The 15,569-nt window shown below is 35.4% G+C and overlaps 2 protein-coding genes across 3 annotated transcripts; one reads left to right on the top strand and one right to left on the bottom strand.

Moving 5' to 3' along the window:
* Positions 1-689: 689 nt before the first annotated feature.
* LOC105567300 (protein Jumonji) lies at positions 690-8,891 on the top strand. 2 transcript variants are annotated; one of them, XM_012022067.1, is made up of 13 exons: positions 690-900; positions 1,116-1,347; positions 1,489-1,658; positions 1,911-5,403; positions 5,503-5,725; positions 5,844-5,996; positions 6,122-6,320; positions 6,398-6,546; positions 6,725-7,031; positions 7,199-7,605; positions 7,712-7,810; positions 7,932-8,234; positions 8,368-8,891. In XM_012022067.1, exons 2-13 carry the CDS (start codon positions 1,262-1,264, stop codon positions 8,458-8,460), a joined length of 5,682 nt encoding a protein of 1,893 aa, XP_011877457.1. In that variant the 5' UTR covers positions 690-900; positions 1,116-1,261; the 3' UTR covers positions 8,461-8,891. The 2 variants fall into 2 exon arrangements, with proteins under 2 accessions (XP_011877457.1, XP_011877455.1); XM_012022065.1 differs by having other exon boundaries at positions 690-1,347.
* A 1,608-nt stretch (positions 8,892-10,499) lies between these two features.
* On the bottom strand, positions 10,500-14,870 carry LOC105567299 (solute carrier family 35 member C2). The gene is made up of 8 exons (XM_012022064.1): positions 14,587-14,870; positions 14,388-14,508; positions 13,438-13,666; positions 13,008-13,219; positions 12,853-12,925; positions 12,514-12,766; positions 12,146-12,321; positions 10,500-11,853 (listed from the first exon to the last, which is right to left on the bottom strand). Exons 3-8 carry the CDS (start codon positions 13,645-13,647, stop codon positions 11,503-11,505), a joined length of 1,275 nt encoding a protein of 424 aa, XP_011877454.1. The 5' UTR covers positions 13,648-13,666; positions 14,388-14,508; positions 14,587-14,870; the 3' UTR covers positions 10,500-11,502.
* Positions 14,871-15,569: the final 699 nt, after the last annotated feature.

Here is a 15,569-nt window from a genome sequence, read left to right as displayed (position 1 = left end):
CACAATGCCAGGCAACAGGCAATAGGAATAGAGAATAGAAGTTTTGACGCATTGGATTTGTCGGAAATTTTCGTCCAACCAATCCAACGCGTCAGAAATTCTATTCCCTGTTCCTGCTGCCTGTTGCCTGGCATTGTGTGATAGGCTTTAAGCCTCGTCTACATAGAAGTCGTAAAGTCGTAGTCGTAAGAATAGTCGACTACGATTGGTCAATTCCGTCAGACACATAAGAATTGACCAATCGCAGTCGATTGTTCTTAAGTGTGTTGATTTGCTGTAGCATAGTAAGTCCCAGTCTACAATAGATGATTTAAGCCCTAAGCTTTAAGAAATTGGCCAATCACGGTCAAGTATGAGTAGAATGCGCGACTGTGATTAGTTAATTTCTTAAGGCTTAGGGCTTAAATCTCTATTGTAGACTGGGACTAAAGGCCTTCACACACAAAATTCCGTAAGGACGTAAAACGTAAGCGTAGAAAATCAACCAGTGACAGTCGAGAACGTAAGGCAATAACGCAAGCAGTAGCAATTAATCCAATCTGTTGATTTTCTTACGCTTTACGTTTTACGTACTTACGGAATTTTATGTGTGAAGGCCTTAAAATTCTCGAGTATCTAGAAATTTTCAATTCAGCAGCCAGTCAACACGCTTGAAAATTTTGTCGTACATACATACGTCGGATATTGGATCCAGTGTGAATCCTGCATGAATCTGGGCATTAACCTAACCCTAACTTGACCTAACCTGACCTGAGTTTAATGTTAATTTCATACGCTGCATAAGAATGAGCCTCAAAAATCGATATTTCTTCTTCCACACGCTACGTGTCTACAAACACTTGCATCGCGGATCGAAGGATCGTGGCATTTAATTTTACTTGGAATAAACAACCGCTTCAGGTACTCAGGAGTATGAGAAAGATAAGATAAAAAGGGATTTTCCGAGCAAAGTGCATAACTTTTATTATTTCCTCTCGGAAATCCTGTGCGACTGACAAACTCGTCACGAGCAACCAGCTTGGTTCGAGTCGGTCATAAATTTTCTTTATAACGCACTGACCATTAAAACGACGGCGATGATTTTTATCGATCGTCCGGGGTATTGGTTTGCGTAGGTCTCATCGTGAACTAGTATAAGCGCGTCTAGCTCTTACGCGAATGATGCGGTAGATGCGATTTGCTCCTGAATGATCCGTGAAATAACCGGAACGATAATTGTGCGTTCGCCGATGCTTCGATCTCCGTTTCACGTCGTCTCAGAATGGTTTTGAGTCGCAACGATAAGAGAAAGAGGAAGGAGGGGGACCTGGTGGATCTCATGGAGCCCCTTTCGGAATCTCCGAAAAGGTAACTCATCTTCACGTTGCTTGTAGTGACGATTGCGATTAAGAATCGCGTGTATTTAGAGAGGCATGTAGTAATGCGTGCTGCGTATTTGTAACAGCTTTCGAGGAACTTGCCGTGATATTACGAAATTGTCTATTCCAGGACCAAAGTTCACGCACAGAGAAAATTTGCACAGGGCGCAACCACAGTGTTCAATATATCGCCTACGCCTGTCAAGGATAAAGAAAAGGCTAAACCTGCCACATTCACAGAATTAATAACGCACAAACGTCCGAATACGGAGGATTTTTTAACGTTTTTGTGTTTTAGAGGTTAATTAATTTTTTTAAAGATACACCAATTTCTTTCATTTAAATCAATAATTTTTGGAAGACATGTCACGGCTACAAAATGATCTGATGTGATACATTTTGAGGGAGATGGAGAGAAATAAGTTTTGCCTGTATACAATCTTTCCATTGATAAAATATGAAATTGAACATGTTATTCAGAGCCTTTAGTCTATTTTGATCTTGGTCTATGTGTATTCTTTAGATGATAATATCTCTTTTTTTCAAATTTAGGAACATCTATTTTGCCATCCAGTTTAAATTTCTTCAATATTGGCAACAAGAAGGAGAAACAAGGACCAAAGCCAGCTCGAACTTCTGTGGAGAAGGCATCCTCTACTAGCACTTTTACAGAGGTTCAGAAACAAGAAAATACATGCCAGAAAAATGTGACAAAAGTAAAGCCTGTTGTCTCGAATAAGAAAAAAGTGGCTAATTCATTACACAAAAGCATTACCAAACTTAAGACGACTACGTCTACAGTCCAAGCACTTAAAAAGAAATATCAGGAACAACGCCTTGCTAAGCAAAGAATTAAAAATAGATACAAAACCACTTGCGTTATGAGGACAAGATCGTGTACAGAGAGATCTATGTTGAAGGCTGGTCTTCAGTTGGCGCCGCGAAAATTCTTACCTAGAATTAAGGCAAAGAGACACGGTCTAAGAAGCGGTGTACTGCCAGATAAGGCCGCTAAACCTCTGTCGAAAACGAAACTGCCGTTACCCAAGCCAAAGAAGAAATTAAATTTGAGATCGAAAAATAGCGATACAGATGCGTTAAATACAGATGCGTCATCTGAAGGGGAGAATGATGTAGAGAACGATGAGGAGGAAGAGTTACATGTGGAGAAGTCTACACAGATAAAGCGCAACATACAAAAGGGTATCCGAAAAAAGATCTGTACCAGAAGTAAGTCAGAGATGAGAAGAGTTACAAGATCGTCCAGCGGCACCGTCTCCTTGCAGAATCTCTCTAGAAGGCCTACCAGAAAGACGAAGGAAGCAGCTGCTGTATATATGGAGATTCTTGGAAGGAAATTAGTGAGTCCAGATTTAGAAAATGATGATAACATTTCAGTCGAAAGCTTTCCTGAACTGCCAAATGCTCGTAGAATAGCGCAAACGGAGAATGAGCTTAAAGCCAAAGTAAAACAGAATAGTAACAAGACTGTCGCTAAAACTAAAGATTCTAAAGTTAGCACCTTCAATAATAATGCTAATAAGCGATTGAATAAGAATAAAAATAACAAGTTGATTTTAAAGAGCAAACGTTTGATGAGAGTGCAGAGATATTGCGAAGAAGACAGCGATGAGGAATCCGAGAGCTCAATAGAAACTAACAACACAAGACCCATTACCAGACAGAGTCTTGGAAAGGTTGACAAACCGATTAGCAGGAGCCTTAGATCATCTTCCAAAAACACAACTGTACAAACAGAAGTGCAAAATAACGTAAATAATAAACCGAAGGCCCAGACTCAAAGTTGTGTGAAATCAGCTAGGGAAAAATTTGTGATAAAACGTAAACGCGAGCAAAATATATCCAAAACGTCGTCGGATAAGATTAAGCAAAAGAGCCTTAAAAGTAATCAAAACGAGAAAGCGGAGTCTGAGGAGGAAACGCTGGGAATGCTGCTGAGTAAAATAAAGAGGAAGAAAGAAAATGAGGAGGGAGAGGAAAGACAGATTCCTGACAGTGTCAACAAGACGAAGGATGAAAGGACTCGCGGCAACGCGCAAAATGTGAAAGCCGATCTGCCGAAGGTATCGGACGACGAGGAATCTTTTCGTGGGTTTACTAAGAAGGCAATATCAAAAGTATTGAATTCGTGTCAGACACATGCCAATGTTAATCTACTAATCACAGAGTCTGATGAAAAGTCGAATGTGCCCAAAACGTTGGACGTATCGCAAACGATGGATCAAAGCAGTACTTTACAAGAGAGTAAAGTAAAAGTCTCATCGGTCAAAGTCGGCTCCCCGGCCGTAAATTCGCTAAACGATGAGTGCAGCGTATCTGCTCAGGATAAAAAGTCAGTAATGGATTTGTCCGTAAAGACGCAAGGCTCGTTGCTACCACCTACGGAACAGATAAAATGTAATCATGAAAATAAGGTCCCTTCCACTCTTATGCCGTTATCTACTTTGCATACGAGAAAAGAACGAGTGAATATGTCGACCGAGCAGATAGAAAAGTGGTTGAACGAAAGCTCATTCGCCAAGGAAGAGAGTAAGCTGGAGATGGAAAACGTTTCCAGCTTTAGATACGAGTCTGTGAAAGAGAAATTGAAGGCGGACGTTTCGCATCTGTCTATCTCGACGAAAATCCAACATTTAGTACGTCCGGTCAATGTCACGCTTTCGAAATTGTCGGATAAGACGAGTTTGAAGGACCGCGCGGGGATACACAGCAGAAATGTGATACCGATATCATCTGATGCGCATAGTAATACTGCGGCGAAACAACAGAATGCGATTGTCGACAAGAATAAAATTACCACTGAGGCGAGAGAGATTGTCAAGAAAACTGAGAAGATGAACAAAGATACATCTCCTATTGAAGATACTAGTGATACTGTGTCCAAATCGGATCAAAACTCGGTGGACGGTTCTATAGAGAAGAAGTCGCCGACGGAGAAAAAAATCTTTCAACTGCGGAAGCCTTTTCTGCCTAAGGTAAAAGAACGTAAAACTGTAACGCCGAATGCGAATGCGTTTTCGCCGGAGAACGAGAGCAGCGTTTACGCGTTTGAAAGTGACACCGAGGTTCCCGTTAGCACACCCTTCCGGAGAAAGATTAGAGACGATGCGAAACGTTTGACCGCAGTAATGCAGTCCACAGTGGCTGTGGTACCCGAGACCAAAGTGATTGCCGAAGCCAAGGGATCAAATTTGAAGGAGGATTCCGAATCGTCAGATAGCAAGAATAAACCGCCCAACGATCCCGCGATGGTCACAAGAAAAGAGGACACGAAGGAGACGCAAAGCCCGACGAACGTGGCAAGTACAGTTCCAAGTGTAAACAAGTTTGAGTTGCCCAAGAATTTCGCGAGTTTGACCAATGTCCAAGTACTACCGCTCGACAAACTCACGACGAGTTGGAGCAACGTAAATTGCAGCGCTTCCATAGCGGTGCAGGTGAATCTCGACGAGACCACGCAGGAGCCAGAGAGCAATGCGAGTCAACAGAAGAGTACCGAGATATCTACTCAGACCGAGATCAGTAACGAGAACGACGACGATAACGATGGACAGCTGTTTTACATTCCTTTGCAGGCTGTTACAAGGAACGGCCCGAATCTGGCACAAGGGCAACAGCTGATACAGGGCGTCGCTGTTAAACTCGGTACGGAGGGACCGACCGGTCCTAATCAAAGAGTGCTCCTTCGAGCTAAATTGGTCACCAAGCCACCATTGTCCGTGGCACGTTGTCCACCGATAGGGACGGTGCAACCGACAACACGTACCCCGCCTAATTCTACAGCAATTACGGTAGAACAGCAAGTACCATCGACGTCAACAACCGAGACCGTGTCGACTGTGGAAGCAGGTACGCCGAGTGCGGAGATGCAACCGGTCTCAAGAACGAAACTTGAAGTGCCAAGTTCGAATCGTCAAAATGTCAGTACGAGCGCAAATAGCAGTGTGGAGAAACACATAAAGTCACCACCAAAGTCGTCGAGAGAGAGAAAAGCTTCTATAGATTCGACAAAAAGCGGAAAGAGGTAACGTTGAATGTTACTTTGTACATTTTCGAAGTAACGTAAGTAATATAAACGTAAAATTCTGTTATGCATCTCTATCGTTTATGGATAATATTTTAGGACAACGAAGTGCAAACAAAAAGTATCAGAGCTATGCTCCTCAAGCAACAGTATGACGTTTCCAAGTACGAAGATCACAAATGATGAAGCTCGCGTAGTTGAAGCGCCAACGTTTCACCCGACGGAAAAAGATTTCCAGGATCCACTGGAGTATATAGACAAGATAAAACCGATCGCTGAAAAGTTTGGGATTTGTAAAGTGGTGCCTCCACCAAATTTCAAGGTAAATACCACATAAAGAAATAGTTATATTAGATGGCTAATAAACGTAACATATTAAATAATAAATTATGTACATAATATAATTACATACTGTATGATTCCCTTTTTAAATTTTTTAGCCAGAATGCAAGGTGTCTGATGATATGAGATTTACTGCTTACAATCAATATGTACATCGCATGCTCCATAGGTGGGGCCCTAATGTAAAAGAAATGATGGCTATCAAGAAATATTTAGCTACTCAGAGTATTACTTTGACACAACCTCCATGGGTATTTATTATTATATTTTTTTTTAAATAGATATTGTAGTGAGAGAGAGAGAGAGAGAGAGAGAGAGAGAGAGAACTTGAGGAAATTTAAGGATTAGTGCTTTTACTAATAATTAACTCTTTCAGATTGGTGGAATGGAAGTAGATTTACCTCACTTATATCAAACGGTTCAAAGTTTGGGTGGATTGAAAGAAGTTATTGAGAAAAAGAAATGGCAAAAAGTAGCAGATGGTATGAAAATACCAAAATCAGCACAGGATCGTGTTACTAAACTAGACGATATTTATTGTAAATATTTACTGCCATATGATACATTGTCGCTAGGTATATTTTATATTATGTAATAAATGTCACAAAGATGTTGAAAAATTTATATTACTAATTATAAATTATGTGTTTAGAGGAGCGTGGAAAATTGTTCGACGAGGTTGAAACTGAATGGATGAGAAAAGAAAGCAAAGCTTTGCAAAGGCAAGAAGTGTTGTCCACTGATAATGATGAGGAAGAGGATGAGGACAGTTCTGATGAAATTGAAGAATGCATTGTGAAAGTAAGTGACCAGGACAAATTAATTAGTTATTATTACCACCTTAAATATCTTCCCCACCAGTCCCACACATGCGTGTGCATGTGCGCGCGTGTGTGTGTGCGTGGGTAATGTATAAAAATTCTCTATATGTATATGTAAACACACCTATATGAATACACGTATATTTGTAATATTAAAGGGAAGAAACATGCCGTTGAACGCTTTCTATCGAATTGCCCGTAATACGCAACGTATGTGGTTTGGTGAAAATCAACGAGGAAACGAAGCCGAGGGTGCTTCCGCCGGCGAGGTTGAGAATGCATTTTGGAAACACGTTGCCGAGAGGAAACGTCATGTCTGCGTACATGCGGCAAGCATTGATTCCAGCGGTCGTGGATTTGGCTTTTCCGTTGCGAAAAATAGCCCGTTCGCTAGACATCCTTGGAATCTTAAAGTTCTCACTAACAACGCTGGATCAGTATTAAGAGCTTTGGGTCCACTAATGGGTATATAGCTTTTTTTTATCACAGACAGGACATTACAACTTTTTATTTAAGTCGAGAAAATAAATAATAAGCGCACAATTCAAGGGTCCTCATTTTTTTAAGGATCATCATGCTTTTTGCTCAATGAAGATGCATTGGTGACGTTCTTATACTAACGATTTTTCCAGGTGTGACCGTACCAACATTGCACGTAGGTATGTTATTTAGTGCTTGTTGCTGGTATCGCGATCCGCATGGTCTACCATGGATAGAATATCTACATACAGGTGCCAAAAAAATTTGGTATGGGATACCCGATGAGCATAATAACAACTTCCGAGAAGCGCTCTCGAAAATGGTACCACGATATTGTAAAAACAAGACTATATGGTTACCTTCTGATACTGCCATGGTTCCACCGGAATTATTAGTAAGCAATGGTGTGTCGTTATGTCACATAGTGCAAGAACCGGGACAATTTATAATAGTCTTTCCAAAAGCCTTCACATCCAGCATATGTACCGGTTATGTAGTATCCGAGAGTGTATATTTCGCACAACCATCCTGGTTAGAAACCGCGGAACAAGTATTTAAGGTATATACACAATACATATAAAATCTTTTATATGCATGTGATTTTTAGTAACTTAACGATTTCATTATTGTTCGATGATATTGAAACAATATTGATATACTTTCAGGACATACAAGACAGTTGTGAACCTTCTATCTTTTCATTTGAAAGATTGTTATTTAATATTATTAACGACACGAGATCTCACATAGATATATTGAAACAGGTAGGAATGAATTTATGCTGTAATTGTAAGATTAATTAATTAAATATTAAAATAAATAATCACATATTGTCATCATAAAGCTTTGAGCACTTAGCGCTACATTAGATTCTTGTGTTTTTAGATATTGCCGAGTGTGATAAAGATTCGCGAAAGGGAATTAGATTATCGTAAACAACTGGAAAGTATCGGTCTTACCAACAGAGAGAGACTGCCTTTGCCAGATAGCGGAAAAGGGAAGAAAGGGAAGAAGGTGAAAGAAGATGATGGTGACTTTGAATGTGAGACGTGCAGAGCTAATTTGTTTGTCTCTTTGGTAAACAATTCGCAAGATGACAGCGTTTATTGTTTGTCACATGCACTGCATTTAATCAGTTGTAAGAAGCAAGTTCTGAAACATTGTATTCTGATGTATACGTATGATGAAGTAAGTATAACAACTTATTATGTGTATATTAATTAATCAGTACATCCTTATCATGTGTATACATACATATAAGTATGCATATGCAAAGTATAAATAGTCTGAGAGTAATTATATCCTAATTTATGTTTATCAGGACGAATTAGACGAATTGATTCACAAGCTGGAAAACAGGATCGAAACCAAATCTAAAAAAGCTAATCAAATAAAAAATAAGCACGAAAGATAAGTCTGTTATTTTATTTATAAAAGATAAAAGTGAGTTTATTTATACGTTAATCGATATTAGAATAAACGTCGCAGAACTAGCAAACACGATTGCAAACTGGCTTGCTTATTATAATAGAAACTAGTTTATATGAAACTTTTTGTTTATCTAGCGTATAATAGGATGATAAACAACAACATATTATATCAAGTAGAAGATTCGTATAATATTATATCATTTGGTCCAACTCTCTTTCGAGGCAGTTGTGACAGTGTATAAAATGTGAAATTACATTATTTACACAATGTTTGTCTTTAAAGAGTTAAACAATAAAAATATTCATATTCGATTGTTGTGAAAATGTGAATATATATATATAGCTAATACATCTGTTGTAATTTACTTTTAAGAAATATAGTGACACTAGGAGGATATTATTAAATATTTGAACCGATTTCCAAAGAAACAGAATCATTCTATCCTTTACAACTTATAATTTTCATCATGATATGATTTTATCTACTTTTCTTGTCTATTTAAATTTTAACTAAAGTAAAATTGAAAATAGGCTACAATATTAAACATAAGAATAATAGATTTAGAGCACAATGGGAGCCACGAATATTTTTGATGAAGTCATATATTTAAAAATAAAAAGTGTGTATAGAATGTTTAGTAATATTATAACATTTCGGTCATTAAATTTGGTCCCCTCTTTAGTAACCGATTAAAGATAAATAAAAATTCTCTGATGAGCAAAATCTTAATCCCATTCGTGGGAAACGCTAACGAAAATATAAATTAAATAGTGATAGTGACGAACAGAGAAAGGTAGTTTCAAATTAATTTACACATACATTAATGAAGCTCTAACATACTCTTTAAAAACTTATTCTTAAAATTGGTTTTGAAGAGACAGAGAAAAGAAAATTATTTATCGCTTGCATTCTATGAAAATAATTCATATTATTTAATATTTATTTATGAAATTTACAGAAAGAAAGACCAAGAAATAACATTAATATGTAAGATATTTATTAAGCTTTAATCAAATTACAAAATCCATCCTCAATATGAGGGGGATTTAAAAATAAAATTAACTTTATAAACATTTTTGGTATAATAGGTACTTTACTGTTAACACGTTGAATATAACATATGTGAACTATTATCAGTTCATAATTACAATTTATAAATATACATAGAATTTGTAAAAACAGTTTGGTTTCAATAATTCATTATCATTTGCCTGTTACATTGATAATGAACCTCAATTAGTGCGTTTAAATTTATTATATTGTGCGTTGATGATTAGAAAATTGTATACAAACACTGAATTATCCTTTATATTATTTTGGACGCTTTTTCTAAGAAAAAATTATGTACTGTACATATAGTATATACTATACCCCCCCCCCCCCCCACACACACACACACGTAGAGACAAGGTGTCCCATTTTAAAGTTTTTATTAGAACATCTCTTTAGCAAAGCATTAAAAAAATCGTTTTGGACAAAAGTTATAGGGCTTAAACATCTATTTACTAATCTTATCAGCTTGACCATAGGTGGCATTGCCAAAATTACGTTCATCGCTGGTAACATATATATATATATATATATATATATATATATATATATATATATATATATATATATATAGGGTTGGGAAGTAACTCGTTACTTGTAACGAAGTTACAGTTACAGTTACTTTTTTTGGTAACTCTAACTTAATTTTGTTACTTTCTCTCTATCTGTAACTGTAACTTAACTCACATTTTTTTCAATAACTAGTAACTAATTTAATATAGTTACATTAATAGTTATTTGACATATATTTTAAATCTACACAAATCCCATTAGGTTTTGCATTTACGCATAAACACCTTTATTGGCGCTTTACAATTCAAATGCAGATTTGATATCTTTTTTTTCATTTTAAGAAAGTAACTGCAAAGTAACGATTCGTTACTGATTGAGTATCCTTAACTAGAACGCGTTACTTTTCAGAATTGGTAACTTGTAACTGTAACTAGTTACATTTTTATCGAAAAAAACTGTAACTAGAACTACATACTTTTATAAAGTAACTTCCAACTCTGTATGTGTGTATATAAATACATATGGTCCTTTCTGTGAGATCTATCGTTTCTTGAAGTTTGTTGACCTCGCAGCACTATCTTCTGTACATATATTCATACACATGCATACGCACACATAATGCACACAATAATTTAAATGAGTTAAAATATTGCATAGTAAAGCTCTTGTTTATAATACTTAAAATAACATTAATAATAATAATTTATAAGTCTTCATACGTAGCGACATTTTTCTACTAATATCAAAAAATATAACAAAGTCCATTTCACACTTTCATGTTTGTACTTCGCAATTTTTTAAGATATTTTTATCTTATCCTTATGCGATAATATATAGAAATGCATCGGGTAATCTTATATTTAACATTTCACAGCACACAAACATATATTTATATGGTTAATTAACTTTTTTTGTGATGCATTAAATACTTCACATCATATAAACATAGGATCCGTTTAACGACCTCAGGTCAGGTAAGATTCCAGTGAAACAAAATCGTAAAATGAAGTTGTGAAACAAAACAAATTTATAATATATGAATAAATAATAGAAATTCTAAACTTAACATCATTTGCCCAAGTATGTACTAATAATGCTTTTTTAAAATAAGAAATTGTTTTTCAAATACATGTTTATTTATACTTACGGTAATTACTTAAGTGTTTTTGAAAAAGTTGTGAATGTGAAAAATCGTTAAATGGACCATTGTAAGACGGAACCTACCTATAGGAGAATTTAAAAGATACTTAAAAAAGATATCCAAGATCACCACATGTTTTTTAACGTTAATTGTTAACAAATTTGTGATGTAAAATTTATGTTGTCAGCAACTTCATTATTCACTGTAAACTGGAAAAATATAAACTGCTATAAATATACGCAAGCCATAAATATACATTGTTGGAATGTTCTCCTTAGTAAAAAAATATTCCTCATATTAGGTCTAAAAATTCACGACGTATCACTGTTCTCTGCGTTGTAAAATATCTGATAGTATTTGGGTCGAGTTATCACTCTCCCTCAAATTACCATCCTCATCTGAACTAAATTCAGCATTAAGAAGATTCATTAAAGATGTTGACTTTTCTGTCAATAATGGCACATTCGAATCAGTTCCCTCTTCATGTTTAGTACCACTGCTTGCCACTTTTGATTGCATTTCCATATTATCAACTACTTTCTTTCTATTAAGTAATACCTTCTGGATAACGTGAAGTATTATACCACCAAGGCACATTAATAATCCTATGAAGTTAAGGCTAGTCATTTGATCACCTTTCAACACAAAGGCGAGCGCTAATGTACATATTTCCTGTAAAAAGAATCGGAAAAAAACATATTGAAAATTGGCTAAGAATGTATATTATCTATGAAATGTTTTTTGACGTACTTTCTACTCGCAGAAATGTGTAATTATCTAATATTAATATAAATTTAAATCTAATGTGAATATTTAGATAAGACATCAAATTTAAATTTAATATTTTATATAAGTTTTATCTAATCTTGCATTTTTTATAATTAATTATTTTTAAAAATATAGGAAACAAACATGACATGTGTTGGAATATAAAAAAAGGTAATAAAATTGATTATCATTTTACCTTAAATATTCCCGAGATTGACAATGTCAGACTAGAGGTATAAGTAACAACTAAAAATTCCATCACTTCCATACTAAATGCTAAAATGGCACCTGCTACTATAGCACCTGCAGTTAATAAAATGCTACCAATATTGGCCCAATCAGTGATTCTAATACCATCATATATTCTGCTACCTAAAATTTAAGATATTTTAAATCTGGGCTATTATAATGACACAATATAATAATATAAATATTATAATAATACAAACAACATATTACGACAAACTATGGCATGTTCAACAAGAAAGAGCTACTTTTTTATCGGGCTTACCTATAAAGTCTAATTATAAAATTTGTTCCATTAAAATTCTGTTGTAAAATTACCTTCAAACCATAAAGTTACTGATATCGCGGGTAATAGCATCCAGGGCTGCATATAATACATCATGTCTATCGGATCGTGGAGGCCAAGTTTGGATCTTTGCATAATGAGTTGTGTCATAGTCCATCGAATACCACTTGCAAACGATGCCAAAAGACACAATATAAAGCCAACAATGCCAAATTGGGTAGATTTATAAGTGAACATTGCTAATCCTCCTGCTATCATCACCACTATCCCTACTAGAGACCATGACTATAATAAACACAATTTACCTTAATTAAATTATTTACCTGCTAAAAATATATATTTAATAAATACTTGATAAATATCAGCCTCACCTTTTTTTCTAATTTGAACAGAAGAGAAAATCCAAGAATAAATATAATGGTGGTTGATTTAGTCATGGTAACTCTGAAAAAAAATGTCATGTACAACTAATAAATACTGCAATAAATTCTTGATATTTAAATTGTTATTCTGAGATTATACTTACAAAGATATCGAGATCAATGAAAGAGCCCAATTTGACAAACCAATATCGACACCACTGGCTATGCCAGGTACCATTAATGAGCAAATAATATTCTGCCATGGAAGATTTATTCGTTTACCATTGTAACATCTTCTGATGCACCTTATTAATGCGGACAGTGCGAACTTTATGACCAAGTGGCAAACTACTACGCCAAGTGGAAAATTAAATCCCTAAAAATGTTGTAACAGTTGCATTAATAGATGTTCCTTTGTCAAAAATTAAGGGAGATCTATCATAAACATTTATATATCTAAAGAATTTATTTGATTTATTCTAATCAATAAAATGTAGCTTATGAAGCAGTCCTTATGAAATTTTATCATTGTTTCTTCATAATTGGAATAACACATAAAAATAATCTTTTTGGGTTATTAATACAATTACTCACATATACGTTGTAAAGCCATGGATTATAAAATGTAAGGCCTATCGACAAAATAAAGTAAGCGGAGATTAATAAAAATATATATAATGCTTTTCTGCCAAATGTAGACTCTGGCTTTGTTATATTTTGAAAATCTGGAACATTTTGTGGCAAGTACTCGGTTACATCGACATCATTTCTAGCAATTTGGTATTTTACGTGTGAACGTGTCATATTCCTAAAGTAAAAAATTCTGAAAAAATTAGAATACATGATTGTTGAATATACAACTTGTTATAAAGAAAATCAGAAAAGCAAAAATTAGTGGAATAATGAAAAAGTTTGCACTTTATCTCATAATTTATACTACATGTTACTGCGAGGTTGGCACCTCATTTTATAAAGGTATGGGGTGCCAGTTCTCTTTGTGTGTGTGGTTTCGGTCAATTTGTTAACAGATCGTTTTCACGATAGTTTTCACAAATAGAACTTGCATGAAAACTTGCAATGCCAATAGTTGAGGTGCTAACTTCACGACATACTACACAACTAATAACGTAGAACAAAACATTATGATCTCTATATTTCTCAACATTGTAATCAAGAGGAAATAAATATATTTATTATACTTTGCATAAAATATGTGTAATTACATTATAAAGTTTCTAAATCATATTGTATATATTTTCTGTTTAAAAATTACTATAGATTGAAATATAAATACAAATCTTGCTAAACTACTTACATAACCAGTAAATATTATAATTTCAACACAGAATTCTTAAGATAGTTTTCGAGGTTACAATTTTTTTAAATTTTCACAAATAACTTCTCTACAAATTTAAAACTTCTTGCCTTTTTTCGCAGGCATCTTCTTGAAACAAATAATATTTATAAAATGAAGCTCATTTCGTTATTGCTGCTTAGTATAGAAGAAACTTAAAAAATTTAGAATAAGAATTTGTGAAACATACCACCCTGTTAAAAGCTTAAGCATAGATTGTTAACAAATCATCACATTACTGCATACGTTAATCGTCCAAAAATGAAAAGCGTCCCACTCACGATATCATCGTTACCATAACTTTTGCTTTCCTGAAAACAAAAAAAAGGATTAAGGAATAAATTAAAAGAATCATCGTTAATTATTGGAGTTCACTCGATCGCTCCTACCTTGGTTTCAACATAAGATAGCATAAGAAAGTATCGCGTCGAGCATAACCTAAAATTATACAGCGTGAAAGCGATACTGTTACACGCTGTCGTTGAAACCCATCCGGATTGATTCACTTAGAAGAAATCCTCGGCTGTTGTCACGCAGCTTTTACTGCGGTCGCCCACGTGGATAAAGGAAGTTCGTCAGGTTGTCAATGATAAAGAAAATACGTTCATTCTTTCTCGCTCGCATGACGACTAGAAACCGGGAGTATAAAGATTAGAGCAAGGAAACTAGAGGTCTGTTTGCGTCGCATGCTTCTGTTTGCTCCAACGACCAATACCATGGAGGGAAAGAATGGCCGCGTTCAGCAGACACAACTGTTAAGTGAGCGCTCAGTGATTTAATATGATTGGCTGGATCTAAAAGTATTAGTCCCAGTCTACAATAGAGATTTAAGCCCTAAGCTTTAGTCCCAGTCTACAATAGAGATTTAAGCCCTAAGCACAGTATAACCAGTAGTTGCACTCTCTGTCGGCGCCTTTGATCTGGGCGTCCTCAATTTTCCGCCATGTTTTTATTCGCGCCAACAGTGTATCAACGGTTAAAAGTGCCTGGGCCCTTTTCAGGATCGTATCCAGGAAAGGCACATACGAACTGGCATACATTATTTATTGTAAATGGAAATGGCCTATGAAAGAAAATGTTCTAATAAAAGTAATTAATGTAATTACTTGCTGCAACGTATAAAAGTATTTACCCATTATTCGTCAACACTGCGAATTTTTCAATGTCACACCGACTTTGCACTAACACACGTACAAAAATCCTGTGATTGGTCAGAATAAAAACATGTCGGATGCGCAGTACGGATCGGCGCGAACGTGAAACAAAAGAGCGAGTGCCACTACTGGTTATACTGTGCCCTAAGCCTTAGACCCAGTCTACAATAGATGATTTAAGCCCTAAGCTTTAAGAAATTGGCCAATCACGGTCAAGT

This window comes from Vollenhovia emeryi, unplaced genomic scaffold (genome assembly GCF_000949405.1).
Source record: "Vollenhovia emeryi isolate VEMERY1.0 unplaced genomic scaffold, V.emery_V1.0 DF939139.1, whole genome shotgun sequence".
Taxonomy (NCBI): Eukaryota; Metazoa; Arthropoda; class Insecta; order Hymenoptera; family Formicidae; genus Vollenhovia; species Vollenhovia emeryi.
This window is presented reverse-complemented; position numbering and strand designations above follow the sequence as displayed.

Coding starts and splice junctions, on each gene's coding strand:
- LOC105567300 (XM_012022067.1), top strand. CDS start 1,262: ATGGTTTTGAGTCGCAACGATAAGAGAAAGAGGAAGGAGGGGGACCTG. Junction 6,321..6,397: donor ATATGATACATTGTCGCTAG/GTATATTTTATA, acceptor TTATGTGTTTAG/AGGAGCGTGGAAAATTGTTC. Junction 7,811..7,931: donor ACATAGATATATTGAAACAG/GTAGGAATGAAT, acceptor TTGTGTTTTTAG/ATATTGCCGAGTGTGATAAA.
- LOC105567299 (XM_012022064.1), bottom strand. CDS start 13,647: ATGACACGTTCACACGTAAAATACCAAATTGCTAGAAATGATGTCGAT. Junction 12,767..12,852: donor TGTTCAAATTAGAAAAAAAG/GTGAGGCTGATA, acceptor TGTTTATTATAG/TCATGGTCTCTAGTAGGGAT. Junction 11,854..12,145: donor CAATCTCGGGAATATTTAAG/GTAAAATGATAA, acceptor TTCTTTTTACAG/GAAATATGTACATTAGCGCT.